General features: G+C 34.1%; 1 protein-coding gene across 16 annotated transcripts in view; it reads left to right on the top strand.

Moving 5' to 3' along the window:
- The window catches only part of NBEA (neurobeachin), a 460,919-nt gene that overhangs the window by 174,938 nt on the left and 270,919 nt on the right, over window positions 1–15,062 (top strand). For 15 of the 16 annotated variants that reach the window (XM_015851986.2, XM_015851985.2, XM_032442135.1 and 12 more), the window contains 2 exons: window positions 8,557–8,711; window positions 12,761–12,887. In XM_015851986.2, coding sequence (XP_015707472.1) covers window positions 8,557–8,711; window positions 12,761–12,887 — 282 coding nt within the window. The remainder of the gene's footprint in view (window positions 1–8,556; window positions 8,712–12,760; window positions 12,888–15,062) is intronic. The other variant, XM_032442134.1, reaches the window with a different exon arrangement.

Here is a 15,062-nt window from a genome sequence, read left to right as displayed (position 1 = left end):
CTCTTTTTGTACATTAAGGAGTAGAAGAAATTTATGCTGAATATGCAGATACTGAGCACATAACTGTAAGGACAATAAATAAATACGTCAATAAATAAGGAACCTATTCAGTTAAATTTCTACCTTGGTTATTAAAAAAAATAAATAAAAAATACTCCATTCAGATGTTTATTGTTAATTCAGAAGAAGCTGAGTTCACATGGTGGCGTATTACCCCATCATGATGTTTTTTGGCCTTTAGATACCGGGAGCTTAACCTCGAAAATTTACTGGGTGACTGAGTTTTAAATATTCCTGAAAGTAAATCCAGCTTTATTAAAAAGCATTAAATACTATGTTGAGAGGATTTGCATCAGTTGACTATAACCTCTATTCACAGTGAGCACGAAAGGGAAATTAGATTCTTCTTGAAACATGGTGGCTGCTTACATATCGCTGCAGCATTTATTTTAGATGTTCAATAAATAGTTCTGTTAATATCATTGCATTGACTTCATTAGGACATTATTTTTTTTCCTCTTTAATAGAACATGTTGCTATCTGATTTTGTAGGTTGAGATAGATGTTATTATAACCCACAACTGTGAAGGAGACATTGTCAGGTTTAGGGCAAGTCCCACAGGCTCAAGAAACCATTTATTACTACCTCCACAATTGAAGGGGTATTATTAAACTCCTGGCATCTTCATAAAAACACGGGTGTTCTTAGCCTACAAAACATGAACTTGCAGTTTGGACCTCATGACTATATCTCTGAATGCTGACCATTGTTTATGCGTTGTTATCTGCCTGCTTTGCTTATGGTTTCAAAGTAAATACATGAATTTTCTGGTAATCTCTAGAGGCAAATATAGTGACTTTTTTGCTTTACTTTACAAAGTTGCAAAGGAGAAGCAGATTGAGATCCCAACCCTGAAATTTTCAAGGGGGTTGTGCAGCAAATGTTCAATAATAGTTCAATAATAATATATTGAATTATATATGAATTATATTATATATATATGAATTTATAAAAAAAAAAAATGAAAAAAGTTACAGGTTAGTTGCTTGTCAGTGTATTTTCATGTAAATAGACTAGTGTTTACCAGAATAAACTAATAATCAAAATAATACATACTGCATATTTTTTAGAAGCTAACGCTATGCCTTTGGACCATGTTTTTGTAGGCTCTATTGCTATTGCAGTAGTTTATGCAGCTTTTGGTACTTCACTGAACCTTGTGGCCACTGGTCATGTTTATGCTCTCTGGGGAGAATCGTGAGCAATAGAGTGTATTGTTTTGCCAGATTTTATTTGTTTCAGTTCAGCTTTTTTGTTGGCTTTTATGAAGCACATGCAGTCATTCTGCATTTATCAGCAAATCAAGATTGCAGAAATGTATTTTTCACTTTAATCAAAAAGTATTCCGAGTGATTTTTATTATTATTATTTGTTTGAAGTTTACATTTGGATGGCTACGTTTCATAGAAGAGTTGTAGTAATAAATAATTACTAGAAAATGAAGAACATCTATGTTGTTTTAAAGGCTTTTTGTAGCTATAATTGCTTATTTTATACGTAGGTAAATAACACATGAAGTGAACTCCAGTAAATAGCATTCAAGTTAAGAATTCTATCTTATCATTTAACGTGATGCATTTTGCTTTGTACGTTCTTGCAGTTGCGCACTGGTTATGTGTTCACAGGAGTCACTGTCTAACACACTGCAGTGCATTTTTAGTATTTTTGCAGTTATATATGAAATATAAAAGCAGAAAATATGTCCAACATGTTTTATCGAGCAGGACTTCTGCGCAGTTAATGTATGCAGCCGTTCAAGCACTATCGAATGTAAATGATGAGGTGATATTGATGAAAGGAGGGGATTGAGGTCTCAGGGGGCGCTGATGACGGATTGAACAGAAGCGGCCTTGCCCCGAACGTAACTCAAGTCTGTCGTCTTCACTGCTCAAAGCCATAATGGGAGGTGGCAGTCTGAAATGAGTTGCCACGGCAAAGAGTATTATTTTTGAAATGCTTTCACACAAATCACTAGGCTCTGCATACAACTTAGTTTCATGCTTTAATGTCATCAGGAGGCACAAATTGGTGTGTCTAATTGTTTGCCACCTGCCAGCAAAATGAGCTGCCAGCCAGCCAGACGGGTTTGATTGTCTGTCAGTGATTCAATAGATTGAGAGTGACAACATCAAAAATTTCACTTCAAACTCTGGAGCTCTGAGCAGCTTTTCAGAGACCTCTTCACCACAAGTGCTTCTGGACAACTGCATTTTTCAATTAGTTTTCAATATATTGCTGCCTTCTGCCTCATCTGTCTTAAGGTAGCTGTAATTACATTATGAGCTATATAAACAGCTTTCTGGGGCACGTGAGCCCAGATTCTCAAAGTTATGACATGTCTTTTAATGTCAAACTGAATTCCTTGAAAACGGCATCCCGGATGACATTTTTAGAAGCAAACACAAAAGGGTTATTTCACCTAGATTTGCAACTAATGGGGCATAACTCACGGATAATTCCTTTGTGCATTCTTATCTTCCATCCAACAAAAATCAGTATCTGTTGTTGATTTTAGGGTTTGGGGATTTTCTTGGGTTTTAGTCAATTTGAATTTGTCCCACTAGAAAACTCAAACCACAAACATTTGTGAATTTATTTCTAATTCTACCCAGGACTGCATTCTAAAGTTTACATTTATTTATTTATTTATTTATCCATTCTACTTTTTTTCTAGTAGAGAGCTATTAGAACAAAGCTGTTTTTGAAATTGAGAATGCTCTTGGTTGTACCTATCATTTATTATTCTTTCAAACTGAGATAATTTATATATATTTTCTGTAGTTAGTAGAATCATTCCAATAGGAAGCATTCTTGTGTAAGTTGAAAACATTGAATTCCTGGAAGTAAGAACAGTTATTTTTCTCTCTATTAAATATCTTGTTTACCTTTAATCATGACATTATTGCTTTCTAAGTTGGAATATTATGGAGTTTTATAGTTCAAATGCTCGGTAAATTCTTTAAAACCACATCTTGAAATATTTTGAAGGACCCACTTTTGAAGTATTTTAAACTTCTTTTTTTTTTTATAGTTGGTTTTTGGTTTCACACAGAAAAGTGGCTTAAAGGTGGATGGTAGAGAATAATAGAGAATCACTCATATCTTATATGATACAGAAGGTGGACATTTGGTGAGACTCAGTCAGGATACATGTTCTGTCAGGTAGCTTGAAAAAAGAAGGTGTTTTAAAATTACATTTAAATCAATAACTATGTTTATTATATTTAGACTATATTTGGAAGTATTACAGTCTCTATGTTTTGGTAGAATCTATGTGTATATATAAATTTTACTGATCAACAGAAAAAAATAACAGTGAGAAAAGGAGGAGGAGAAAATATTACTTTTTATAGTAAATAGTTGAGATCACTCTATTTTTTCCTAAAGTAGCAGTTAAAATACATCCAAAAGAATAGGAATTTTGTTTTCAGATCCTGTTAAACAAAGAAGGGAGCTGAAATTGCATTGTCTGTATTCCTGGACAGTGTCATAGCCTCTGATGTACTAAATAAAATGGAGGAAAATGTGGGAGAGCTACTCTGTCCCAGCTGTTTATTTAGAACAACTTCATCCTGTGTTTATTAATAGGTTCTAGTTAACCAAAATTTGGTAAGTTAATCCTTGATTGTTTTTCATTAAGCTGTTATCATGTTCCTGTTGTTCTTATTTGGCAATCTGTGCACAAGTAGATCTTTAAATATTCATTTTATAACCTCTTTGGTCTGCATCTTTTCATATTCAGTACATGAGACTGTAGCTGTAATGTCTCTGAAGTTTAGGTATGCTTTATCAGGAGAAGCTAGCATCGTTTTACTCTATCATATGATTCAGTAGATAGGTAGCTGAAAATTATACTGGATTTCTGCCTCTTTTATTTTATTTATTATTTTTTTTTTCCCCCACCTGCATAGACCTGTATAAAATTGATGTTAAATTTGTACTGACTTTTAGAGAACTGATGCTTTTTAGTGCTTGATTTTTTTTTATATTTTATTTTTGTTTACATCATGGATACAAGATTAAGTACTTTCCCCTGTCCCAGACATCTCATGTTTGCTATTAGTTTTTTCTTTATTCGGTTATTTTTCAGGCACTTAATATATGACATTTTACCTTACTCTCTATTCAGATTCTTCAAATTCATTACATTAGCAGAATTTTCAGTTTATCTGTTCAGCCATGACCATTCATCTTTCTTGATAGCTTTTTATCTCTTACAATTTTTCCTTGTTTCTTGTCAGTATTTTATCTTCTTTTAGATGCTTCAGCTAATTTATCCTAAATGCAAGGGAGGTACAAGGGACTGTGATTCTCACTGGAGGTGAACACTGAAACTCCTGCTTGATCTGAAAATAAAGAAAACTTAGACCTTCATTTCCTTGTTCTAAAACCACTCCTGAGATCATTCTCTTCCTTTATTTAGAAGAAAAGTGAATTCAGTAGATTAGAAGCCTATTTTGTAGTTTAAAATTCCAAAGTTTTGATGAATGCATTACATAAAATAATTTAAAAATCAGTAACTGGACATTCAGCACTAAGACTTCATTTGCAAAAGCCTCACATATTATATAGTTCTATGATTCTTCCGTATCTTCAGTATACCTCACATTTCCTTCTGCAGTTTTTCTTCTTCATGACTGTTGACTGTGAGTTACATCTTTCCTTCTGAGCTTCAGATGAATGTATCTTAATGCAATCACCCTAATACAAGGTTTTCTAAAGTAGGATTCAAAATGTGGTATTAATACATGCTAACAAACGTTACAGATTTGAAGCACAGTCTGAGATTGAAAACAGGCTGAACAATGAGTAATCAACAGTATACATTTTTCATAATATACTGAAGATGTGTGTAGGCATGGAGAATGCAGGTCAGGGCCCCATCCATCCTGGCCTTGAGCACCTCCAGGGATGTGACACCCACAGCCTCTCTGGGAAGATATGCCGGTGCCTCACCATCCTCTGAGTAAAGAATCTTCTGAAGATCTAATCTAAATCTGCCTTCTTGCTGTTTAAAAACATTATCCCTTGTCCTGTCACTACCCTCCCTGACAAAGAATCTTTCCTGATCTTTCTTGTAGGACCCCTCTAGCTACTGAAAGGTCACAATAAGCTCTCCCTGGAATCTTGTGTTCTCCAGGCTGAAAAACATGAACTTTCTTAGCTTGAGAGAAATCCTCTTGCTTTCTGCTGTGGGGGAAGGACTGTAGGGGCAAGAATATTTATTCAGCCATAAAACTTTACAGCAATTCTAGCTTCATTGCTGCTGCTCAGCTAGATAGTAGAAGACATCCAGTATTGGAGGCTTATATGTCTTACCTGTAGATCGACCAGAGTGATTAAGATGGAGAGCTTTTGGATTTTAAAATGGAGAAGAGATTCAGAATGTGTATCAGAATGAGAGAGAGAAAATGTACTGCTGTACAATCTGATTTGTCTGTCACCAGCACTGAGCGGCTAAAATTTTAAAGAAAGCTTACCTGAGAATTTTATTTTTATTTTATTTTCATTTCAACTCATTAACAGTGTAATTTTCGATCTAAACATTTAATGTGAATTAGTAAACCATGGACAAATTCTGTAGCCATTTGCTGAGGTTGTTTAATGCACTGTGTGAGTGATGTGCAGGTTGAACCAGCACTCGTGTTAAACAAGATGCGAATTACGATTACTTCAGACCTTAATGTAGAATTTGAAAGACACTCAGAGCAACAGAATATTCATTAGTAAGCACATTTCTTTTTAGAACTGCAAACTACCTGATGCACTGAAAAAGAAAATTGGTTGCTGCAGTCAATTGGTACTAAGCCTTTGCTGACTAACTCATTGATGAGCATTTGGGACTGGAATTATGTGCTGCAGAAAATTGTGAACAATTTTGGAATGAAGTCTGAAATATGTTGTGTAAAACACAGCCTAAAAAGAAATGTCAGAATTACATATGATATTTCCTTCTAGTTCACAGATTTCTGTTTCTTCATGAGAGAAATATCTGAATGTCTGTCAGGGTTGTATATAAGGCATCTATCACATAAATTTATTTCTTCCATTTATATTATCTTCAGGTAAATAACTATGCATCTTTCATAAAGCTTCTTTGGTTTGATTTGCCTTCTCCTTTCACCCTATGGGCTATTGGAGTGGTTTGATTAAAAGAATGTTGTTTTGTGTTGAACTTGAAAGCAGTCATTCTGTTTTACTTTCCTCGCTCTGTTGCTACTTTGATTATTTTGCATGTTTTTTTGTTCATTCTACTGTGTTGTTCATACGTCTACTTAGTCTACTTCATCTGCATGTCATTCTGTATTTTCGCTTGCTTTGTCTTGTTTTATTAGTAGGAATGAGACATTTTGACAAGATTACCATGTATGACATGTCAGAAAAATGCATTTTCTTTCAGCTAGGTGGATCGTGTCTCACTGATATCACATACTCTTATGGCAGAGATGTTTCTCATGATGTTTCTTCATGATTTTAAATTAAATAACACCTGACCTATCTTCATGTCCTGATTCGTACCATAAAAGAACACAAACCACATGTAGAACGTCAGTACTTGTGGAACATGAGGAAGACTGTCCCTTTTTTTGCAAAAGGAGCTGATTTTCAGTCTTAATTTACGCTCTTAATAAAATGGTCTTCTAAACTTTACCTGGAGGCCAGTCTGTTGTGTCTGAGGAATGAATTTAATATATGCAGTCCTTGTTTTGCGATGTAGATGATCTTTTGAATGCTGTGAAAGACCAGTGAACTCTCTGAAGCTAAGGAGAGAGACTTTGAATTTGGCTTCATATTTTTGGGAAAGTTAGTAAAGAAATAGGAAATAGTTCTGTAACACTGTATCAGCAAATTAACAGATTGAAATAGGAGGCCTTATAGGATGAGAGAAATATTTTACTTAAAAAGAAAAGGAAAAAGAAAAGGAAGAAGAAAGTAGAAAGAAAAGGGGATGGGAGGGAAGGGGAGAGGAGGGGAGGGGAGGAGAGAAGAGGGGAGAAAAAGGAAAGGGAAAGGGAAAGGAAAAGGGAAAAGGAAAGGGAAAGGGAAAGGGAAAGGGAAAGGGAAAGGGGAAGGGAAAGAGAAAGAGAAAGGGGAAGGGAAAAGGAAAGGGAAAGGAGTAATCCCCAAGGATGAAATGCCACAGCCCGTACCTATGCTCTATCACCTGTGGGATATTCAAATTAGTACTTCATTGGCACTAATCTTAGCTTCCTTATTGCAGTTCTGTACAGAGATGCTGTAGGTAATGAATGGTTTCATTTCCTTTTGAGATCAATAAAATCAGGAGATACTTTTGCTTCAGATGCACAAGATGTGTTGTGTTTCAGTGACACTGTCGGGACTCTGCTTTTGTCAGTTCCTACTCAGTATTCCTGAACTCAAGTGTTCAAGTATTCCAGAAACAGAGTCTTTGATTGAAGCATTAATTGCTCTAGAGATCTTTTTGCTTGGACAGGAGCTAATCTTAGGAAATTTCATATCATTACATAGCAGATTAGTCTACCACTGTAGGCTCAGTTTTATGCACCTGCGGCTGTACTATAAACACACTATATCAGCAAGGATTGTAGGGGATCATTAACATCAGAGGAAAGGAATTTTTTAGGATCACTTATCTTAATCAATAGCTATTGAATTCTGCTAACTCATCTCCTAATGCAAATGGAAGGAGACAGAAAACCATCTGTATGCCTAGAATTACCTTTAGGAAGTACTTGCTTCAGGGTAGAGTTAAAACTGTTGTACAGAATATAGATATTTTACCTGATGCTGTGATCCCCTATGAAAAGAGTAAAGAAAAAAATGTTGTTTGTGAGCACTTTGTACACTGTCAACAAGATAACCTAAAGAAAATAACAGTTGCACACAACTTTCTCAATGGCATCACCAGTGCAATTTGCATCACTAGGCTTTGAATTAAAATCTAGCAAGACTAAGTGCTTTAATATTAGATAAGCATAAGTGAAAATATGCTTGTTTGAACGCCATAGGTCATCTGTATATATATGTGTCTGTGTATGTATGTATATGTGATATATATCTTCCATTTTTATGTGGAAGGCATGTCCCCGTCTAAAATGCTTACAAATTCTCTAGGCTTATTTTTAAATATTATTTTCAAATGAGCATAAAATTCATGTTCTGTGATTAAATGCTTAGTATTTGCATACTAAGATACATTAGCATAGTATCTTAACATTGTCTTTGCAAATCTAGAACACAGGTTCTCATACTGTTGTCAATAGCTTATCAATAAATGTTGACACATTTCTATTTTGGAGGCACTGAAAGAAAAGTCAGGTTTTTCATCATCACCTGGAACTAATGACAACAGTTACTTAACACAGCTTTCATCTACCCAGAAAGATTAAGGAAACTGCCATTATTGTATGACCTTACCAAGAGTGTTATAGTGGAGTGTAATCTCATAGTAAACAAAGTCCTTGGTGATTCTGCTGTGGAGTTTTCATAATCTGCTGTTCCTTTTCCTGCAGGAGTGTGGTCGTACCAGTGAAGAAGCCCCCACCAGGCAGCCTGGCTGTGACCACAGTTGGAGCCGCCACAGCGGGAAGCGGACTGCCGCCGGGTAGTACACCTAATATCTTTGCTGCAACAGGAGCTACACCAAAAAGTATGATTAATACAACAGGTATTGTCCTCCAATATTTTTGTGACCCTCATTTTTCCTGTCTGTTCTTTGGTTTTGTTGTTTTTAGTGATTTTTTTTTTATTTTTTTTTCCAGCCATCTTTCCTGTTACTGTTTTTGTACTCTTCAAATAAAGGTGTTTTATAATATATATATATATATATAATAATATATATATTATAATATATATAATATATATTATTTATTTGTTTGTTTGTTTTTCTTTTTTTTTAAAGGAAGATTGGATCTTGTCCATTGTTAGTTACAGAATTTTCTCTTGGTCTATTTTTACTGTCTTTGAAAACTGCAACATTGGACTTGTGCAGCCTTTGAATAAGTTGAGAATCCAGGAATTCTAAAACTTTTCCAGTGGCTCAAGCAGTAAAGGATACTTGTATGCCTAATACACCAATACCTTGTTATGCATCAAAGAAATTAAAGACTCCTAGATAGGCATATAGCATACATTGTGGAGCTCCAATTTTATTTATTTTTACTTTTTAATTTTTTTACTTTATTTTATTTTTATTTTATTTTTATTTATTTTATTTCTTATTTATTTTATTTACTATTTAATTTTATTTTATTTTTTTTTATTTTATTTTATTTTTGCAATTATCTGTCAATCAAAATTATTCAACCTTTTTGGAAGGTTTTTCAGTAAGAACCTACCTAATTTAACTCCAGTTGTGTTTTTCTCAGTAATCATTTATTTGTGACTACAGAAGGAGTACAGAACTTAATTATTCAAATAGTAATAGTAGAATTGTCCTTTTGTGAATGAGCCTGTTGACCACGAAGGCTGTGGTTTGCTATCATAAATGAATCCTTACCTGTGGAGAGCAACTGATTTTTCTTAAACTCCTTGAATGTCCAGCTTTGCTGTGTTTTCTTTCTAAACTAAGCAAAAGCACTTGAGAGGAGAGCTCTCTTCACAGACATCACAACTGCTGTCAGAGGTTGAGAAAATGAAAATCTCCCTGGGGTTGCAGAAAATGAAGGGAAAGCTTTTGGCATTTTTCTACTTTGTGGAATAATACGAAGATTTGTTCATTTTTTTTTTTTTTTTTTTTTCCTTTTACAGATTACCTCTAATACCTGGTAATATAACTTTCTGTTTTTCTAAGGATAAAACAAACAAACAGACCTAAAAATGTAATAATCCTAAAGCAGATGGGAGTAATAGAGGCTCTGAATAATGTTATCATTTCTATAAATGCTTTCATTTTTGTGTAGCTACTTCTGTTAATCTTGAATGGATTTCCTTTTAGGTCCTCTTGTATCATGCAAAAAATATTCTACAATGAAAATCTTGTTTTCCAAATTGTATTGAGTAGTGTGAGCTTTTCAGTCTCCTCACTGGTTAAAGATCTGGAGTGTTTTGGCTGGAATGTAGTAGCACTTCTTTGTAAGTAATAGCATTTAAAAATGAGTCACATCTCTGATACCACTTCTAGTAGAGGACAGTCTTGCAGATACCATGGTTCACTGTGGTCGAAAGGTTTATTTTTTTCTTGTTTCTTTTGTAAATTTTTTTAATAGATCTTATCACTTTTTTTTTTTTTTTTTTTTTCCTTTTTCTGGTACGTTTTTGTTTTGTTTACTTTTAGTGCAACTGTTTTTGTCTCCCAGACTGTGGATTAGCTTGATTTATGGGAAAGTATTGATTAGGTAGAACTCCAGCAAGTATCAGATCTAATTAGTCAGAACTATATGCGCTATATGCGTGTTGAACTTCTTGTGGTCTAATTTGGTAAAGTCTGTTATGCATGAATTCCCCCAAATGAAACATATTGATTGATTCTTTTAAGAAATTGTTTGAAATGTATTTCCTTGCCAACATATACTTAAAGGTCTGAATTTATTATTAACAGTTTAGAAATGCAAAATGCATTAATAGCCATGAAAATTAGCATAACATTGAAAATGTATAAATATTAAATTTAAATCCTCAATTCATGATTTTTAACTAAGTTAAAACAATTATCAGTATGTCAGTTTTTGAGATGTAGATGCCAATTATCCATGTTTTCTCGTTTATATACATGCAGACTCTGCAAAATCATCTATGTAACTAATGACTTTAGAGTAGTAAAGATAATTTCATTAAACAACAGAGATTTTTACTGTGATGAAAAAGAAACATTATAGAATTTTTTTAGAAACACTAGGTGTCCCCCCAAACCTATTTACAGCTGATTTTACAGTATGTCACAGATACCATGCCAATGTAATTTTATATTTGAGATCTGTTCTTTGCTGGACTTCTGAAGAAGGTGTGGGGTTTTTGTTTGTTTCTTTGTTTTAAGTTATTCGTGGATTGGAATCCGTGTTTATGTTCTATGTCATCACTGTCATAGTCAATGTCACTGTCATGATGAAATGAGATGCGTGTTACTGATGCCCTTTCAATGCATTGAGTGTTTCTGTTGAGAAATTTCTTTCCTTCATTTTGTTAAGAATCTGTTTCTGCTGTTAAATAATTGATGTCTGTAATTCCTGCCCTGATTCTCTAGGCCACGTTAAACATGTAGTCCATAGTCTGTTTAGCCTTCTCTGCTGGGGGCATCACTGGTTAAATAACTTTGCAACTGCTATTTTTAGATAAAAGCCATTATGAAGAAACTTTGGAAGGAGAAGAACCTATCGTTGCTTTAGCAGCACAAGAAAGCCTAGTTCATTTTGATATTGTTTTGAATATAACTCTTTTTAGTCGACCGGACAAAAGTAGAACCTTTACCTAAGTTCTTTTTCAACAAAATATATTCAAAGGAAAAAATATATATGTATTTGTCCCTCCTATCTAAAACGTTTTCACCACTACCAGTATTTGACCTTGACTTCACTGTCAGATGGCTGTCTAAGCAGTTAAGAAACTGTAAAGGCTTTCCTGAGATTTTATTTATTATTTTAAGAAATTGAACAATATATATAAGCAGCTGTATTTACCTGTATCACAATTACTAACACTGACCAGCAACAAGGAGTTACCTACCAGTTATTATTTTAAAAAGTGTTAGAACAGTGCAGTTGATCCCTAAGCTTCAGTTTTTGGGCTCTTCCACCTCTCATTGCTAAACTGGTTAAATCCTCCTTATTGCTCGTCACCCTCAACTCTGGTAGCACAGCCATCCCTCCAACTACACCACTATTGTTGGTACCTATGTTAGCATGATGTATTACGCAGTGACTGTGTAACAGAACACTGACAGCATTTATCAGGATTCTCTTGCTACCGCTCATGGCCACTGTATGCCTTTTCTGTTTTGCTTCAGAGAGTCTGAACTCACAGTGCCGTTTCAGCAAACATGATAGATTGGCATTTAGAGTCTAAGTTTAGCCCTCAGCTCTGACCCAGATCACATAAAGTATAAATGTACACTCTGTCTGCATCTTTTTCCTGGGCAGCTGTTCACAACCCATTGAAATGATACCCTCACTGCCCTCCCTGCCTTTATGGTCTAAACATACTCCTTGACTTGAGGAAAGAAACTGAAAAAGTAAAAATTAGAATCTTATTAGAGTATTATTATTCTTTTGAACATTGGTTTCCTCCATTACTTGCGGAAGGAATGTGTGTTTTCTATTTTCTCTGTTATTTTTTAAAATTTCTATTTTATTTTCTGCCTATAGTTGCAACTGGGCAGCCAAGAAGTGTGTATCTATAGAAAAAAATATAATAGTTAAGCTTCCATTCTCCTCTCAAGCTCATCTTAAATATGCCTCTATTTTAGAAAGATCTTGCTTTACATGATGATGTAAAAATATTTTCATCTTTGGAATATAATTTGGGAATAATGAAAATGAGGTAAGGATTTATTTTGCCTGACTTTCAGTACTTTCAGTAGTTATTTAAGTTTATTATAACTATATCAGCAAAATAAGGTATTAATTTATATTATACTCACATTGAATGCTTTTAATTGTTTTAGAGTAAGTAACATGATTTCCTTACTTAAAAGTAGATTACTAAGACAAGAACTTTATTAAAAGTCTCTAAAAGCTATATTTTTTTCAGATTGAATTAAGACCTGTATTTTTTGGGGGACAGGTGCAGTAGACTCAGGATCTTCTTCTTCCTCTTCGTCATCCAGCTTTGTGAATGGTGCTACCAGCAAAAATCTCCCAGCTGTCCAAACTGTTGCTCCAATGCCAGAGGATTCAGCTGAAAACATGAGGTACTCGAGCTGTACCTTTTACTATTTCTCTTCCTACAACAACCTCATACATACAAAACAGTATTAAAGAAAACATATTGAAACACATAAAAATGTATTTCAGATTCTTTTGTATGCCTTACTGTAGTTATTTGTATAATTCAATGTGTATTTACAAACTTGTGCAATACTAGGAATGTAAAGGCTATAATTGTACTATAATAATACTTCACTGAAAATTGTGACTTCTTTGAAATATGCCAGACTCCGAAACTTTGTTAAGAGCTGACCAGCTCTTTGCTATCAATGAAAGCAAAAATCAGGATGCAAGCACAGCTGGGCAACAGGGCACTGGGAAGTGGAGAGAAAACCTCTTCTAAGCAAACAAAGGCCCTATTTAGGTTGGAGAGGGTGAAACCGGACATGCATTCATCCAGCTAACTAAAAGGCACGCTAGATCTGAGTTGGTATAGCAAGAGACACATGCCATGGAATAGCTAATACTCCTTCAAATTTACCCTCTAAAATTCCTATTGCTTGTCTTCATATACTAGTTTATTCAGCAATACAATTTTTAAATAATTTGAGGTTAAGTTCATAAAATTGAAAGAAGGGTTTTCTTTTTCCATTACAAAATAATGCATCCATCCTTACTGCAAGGTCCAGATGATAATCGTGTTTGCAATTCCCTGGTTTTCTCCCTTTCTTACTCACATTCACAAGTAGACACACAGAAGTTAGATTTAATAACCAAAGAAGCTGGTTGACAAAGAACAGATTGATTCTCCTTTAATCGAAACATTTGTAAACTTGCTATATTTAGAAGAGGAAAGTACACCCATATAACATCTAACAGCATGGTACTGTTGAGCATAAAATCCTACCAAGGAAGTAATTTAAATGGTTCAAATAGCAGTGTTAGTTTTTACAGTATCAATTTCCAGAATTCCTTGTCTATTGGGTTATACGCTTCGCATATCAAGAAATTTTTATATGAAGTTTTTTGTTGGAATTTTATCATTTCCCTTGAAATAAATCACTGGTCTTTGGACTCCAGATTTTTATTAAGATTTAACAAAGAACTATTTTGAAAGAGCTGTTTGGGTTCCCTGCAATTTATATTGTGTATTACATTAGGTTTAACTAAAAAGCAAACTGTTCAACTAAAAACTGTTCTTGGTATTCTTTGTAGGCTTTTGTAAACCTATTTTCATGGCTGAACTAAACAAACTGCAAACCTAATTCTCTCTCTAAAAGTAAATCTACATTCCTTTATCTGTGATAACTCCAGCTTTAGCCTATAAGAACTATTCACAGTATTATTTGGTTTTTGTTTTTTGTTTTTTTTTTTTTTTGCTCAGTCTTTAAAAAGTGTTTCTCCTAATCAGATTCTGCTGCTGTCTTCTTTCGGTCATCCCTGTCCCAAGTTATTACTTTTGTGTACTTAGGTATCATACATAATTTATTTTCTGACAGGTGTTGCCTTTAACTTGCAAAATAAAGAATCTTGAATTTGGATGGTATTAAAATTTTCTTTGCACTTAAAAATATCTTCAAGTGGAGTGGAGAAAACCTTGTTAATGGTTTATAGAATGTCATTAATTCAGTTATGAATTCCCCAAAGAGAGTTTCCAAGTGATTGCAGGGTGCATTATAAGGTATAATAGACATGAGAAGCAGCTGTAATATCAGATCAGGCTGCCTGTCCTCTTGCTGCTCTTTGTGCATGTGTGTGAACCAAAAATTCAGTAGATGGGCCACCTGCTTTTCTGAGTCATTTTTGGGACTCTCTTTACGCTTTTTTCTTAATTCTGTTTGTTATTTTTGAAATCAGAGGACCAGAACTCCTGTCAGTTTTCAACATGTAAATGCTCCAGGGATTTAAACCAAGACAAACAAGACTTTTTTCTTCTTCTTTTTTTAAATCCATTTAAATATTAAATTCTGACATTTAATATGTAATTTTGTAGAGTGCTAAACTTTGATCTCACTGTTTCACAGAATACTACCCTAAGTTCCTCATTAATAGACCCATAATATACTAAAACCATCAGCAATCCATTTAATAGCAAGGTGTTTATTATCATCCAGGGTGTTGATTAACAAGCCATCCAAACCATCTGCATCACTGGATTCTAATATAAAAGTTTTTTCAATTGTACATAAATCAGAGCTAAATGAACTCTAAAATCAGAA

The sequence above is a fragment of the Coturnix japonica genome, chromosome 1 (genome assembly GCF_001577835.2).
Source record: "Coturnix japonica isolate 7356 chromosome 1, Coturnix japonica 2.1, whole genome shotgun sequence".
Classification (NCBI taxonomy): Eukaryota; Metazoa; Chordata; class Aves; order Galliformes; family Phasianidae; genus Coturnix; species Coturnix japonica.
This window is presented reverse-complemented; position numbering and strand designations above follow the sequence as displayed.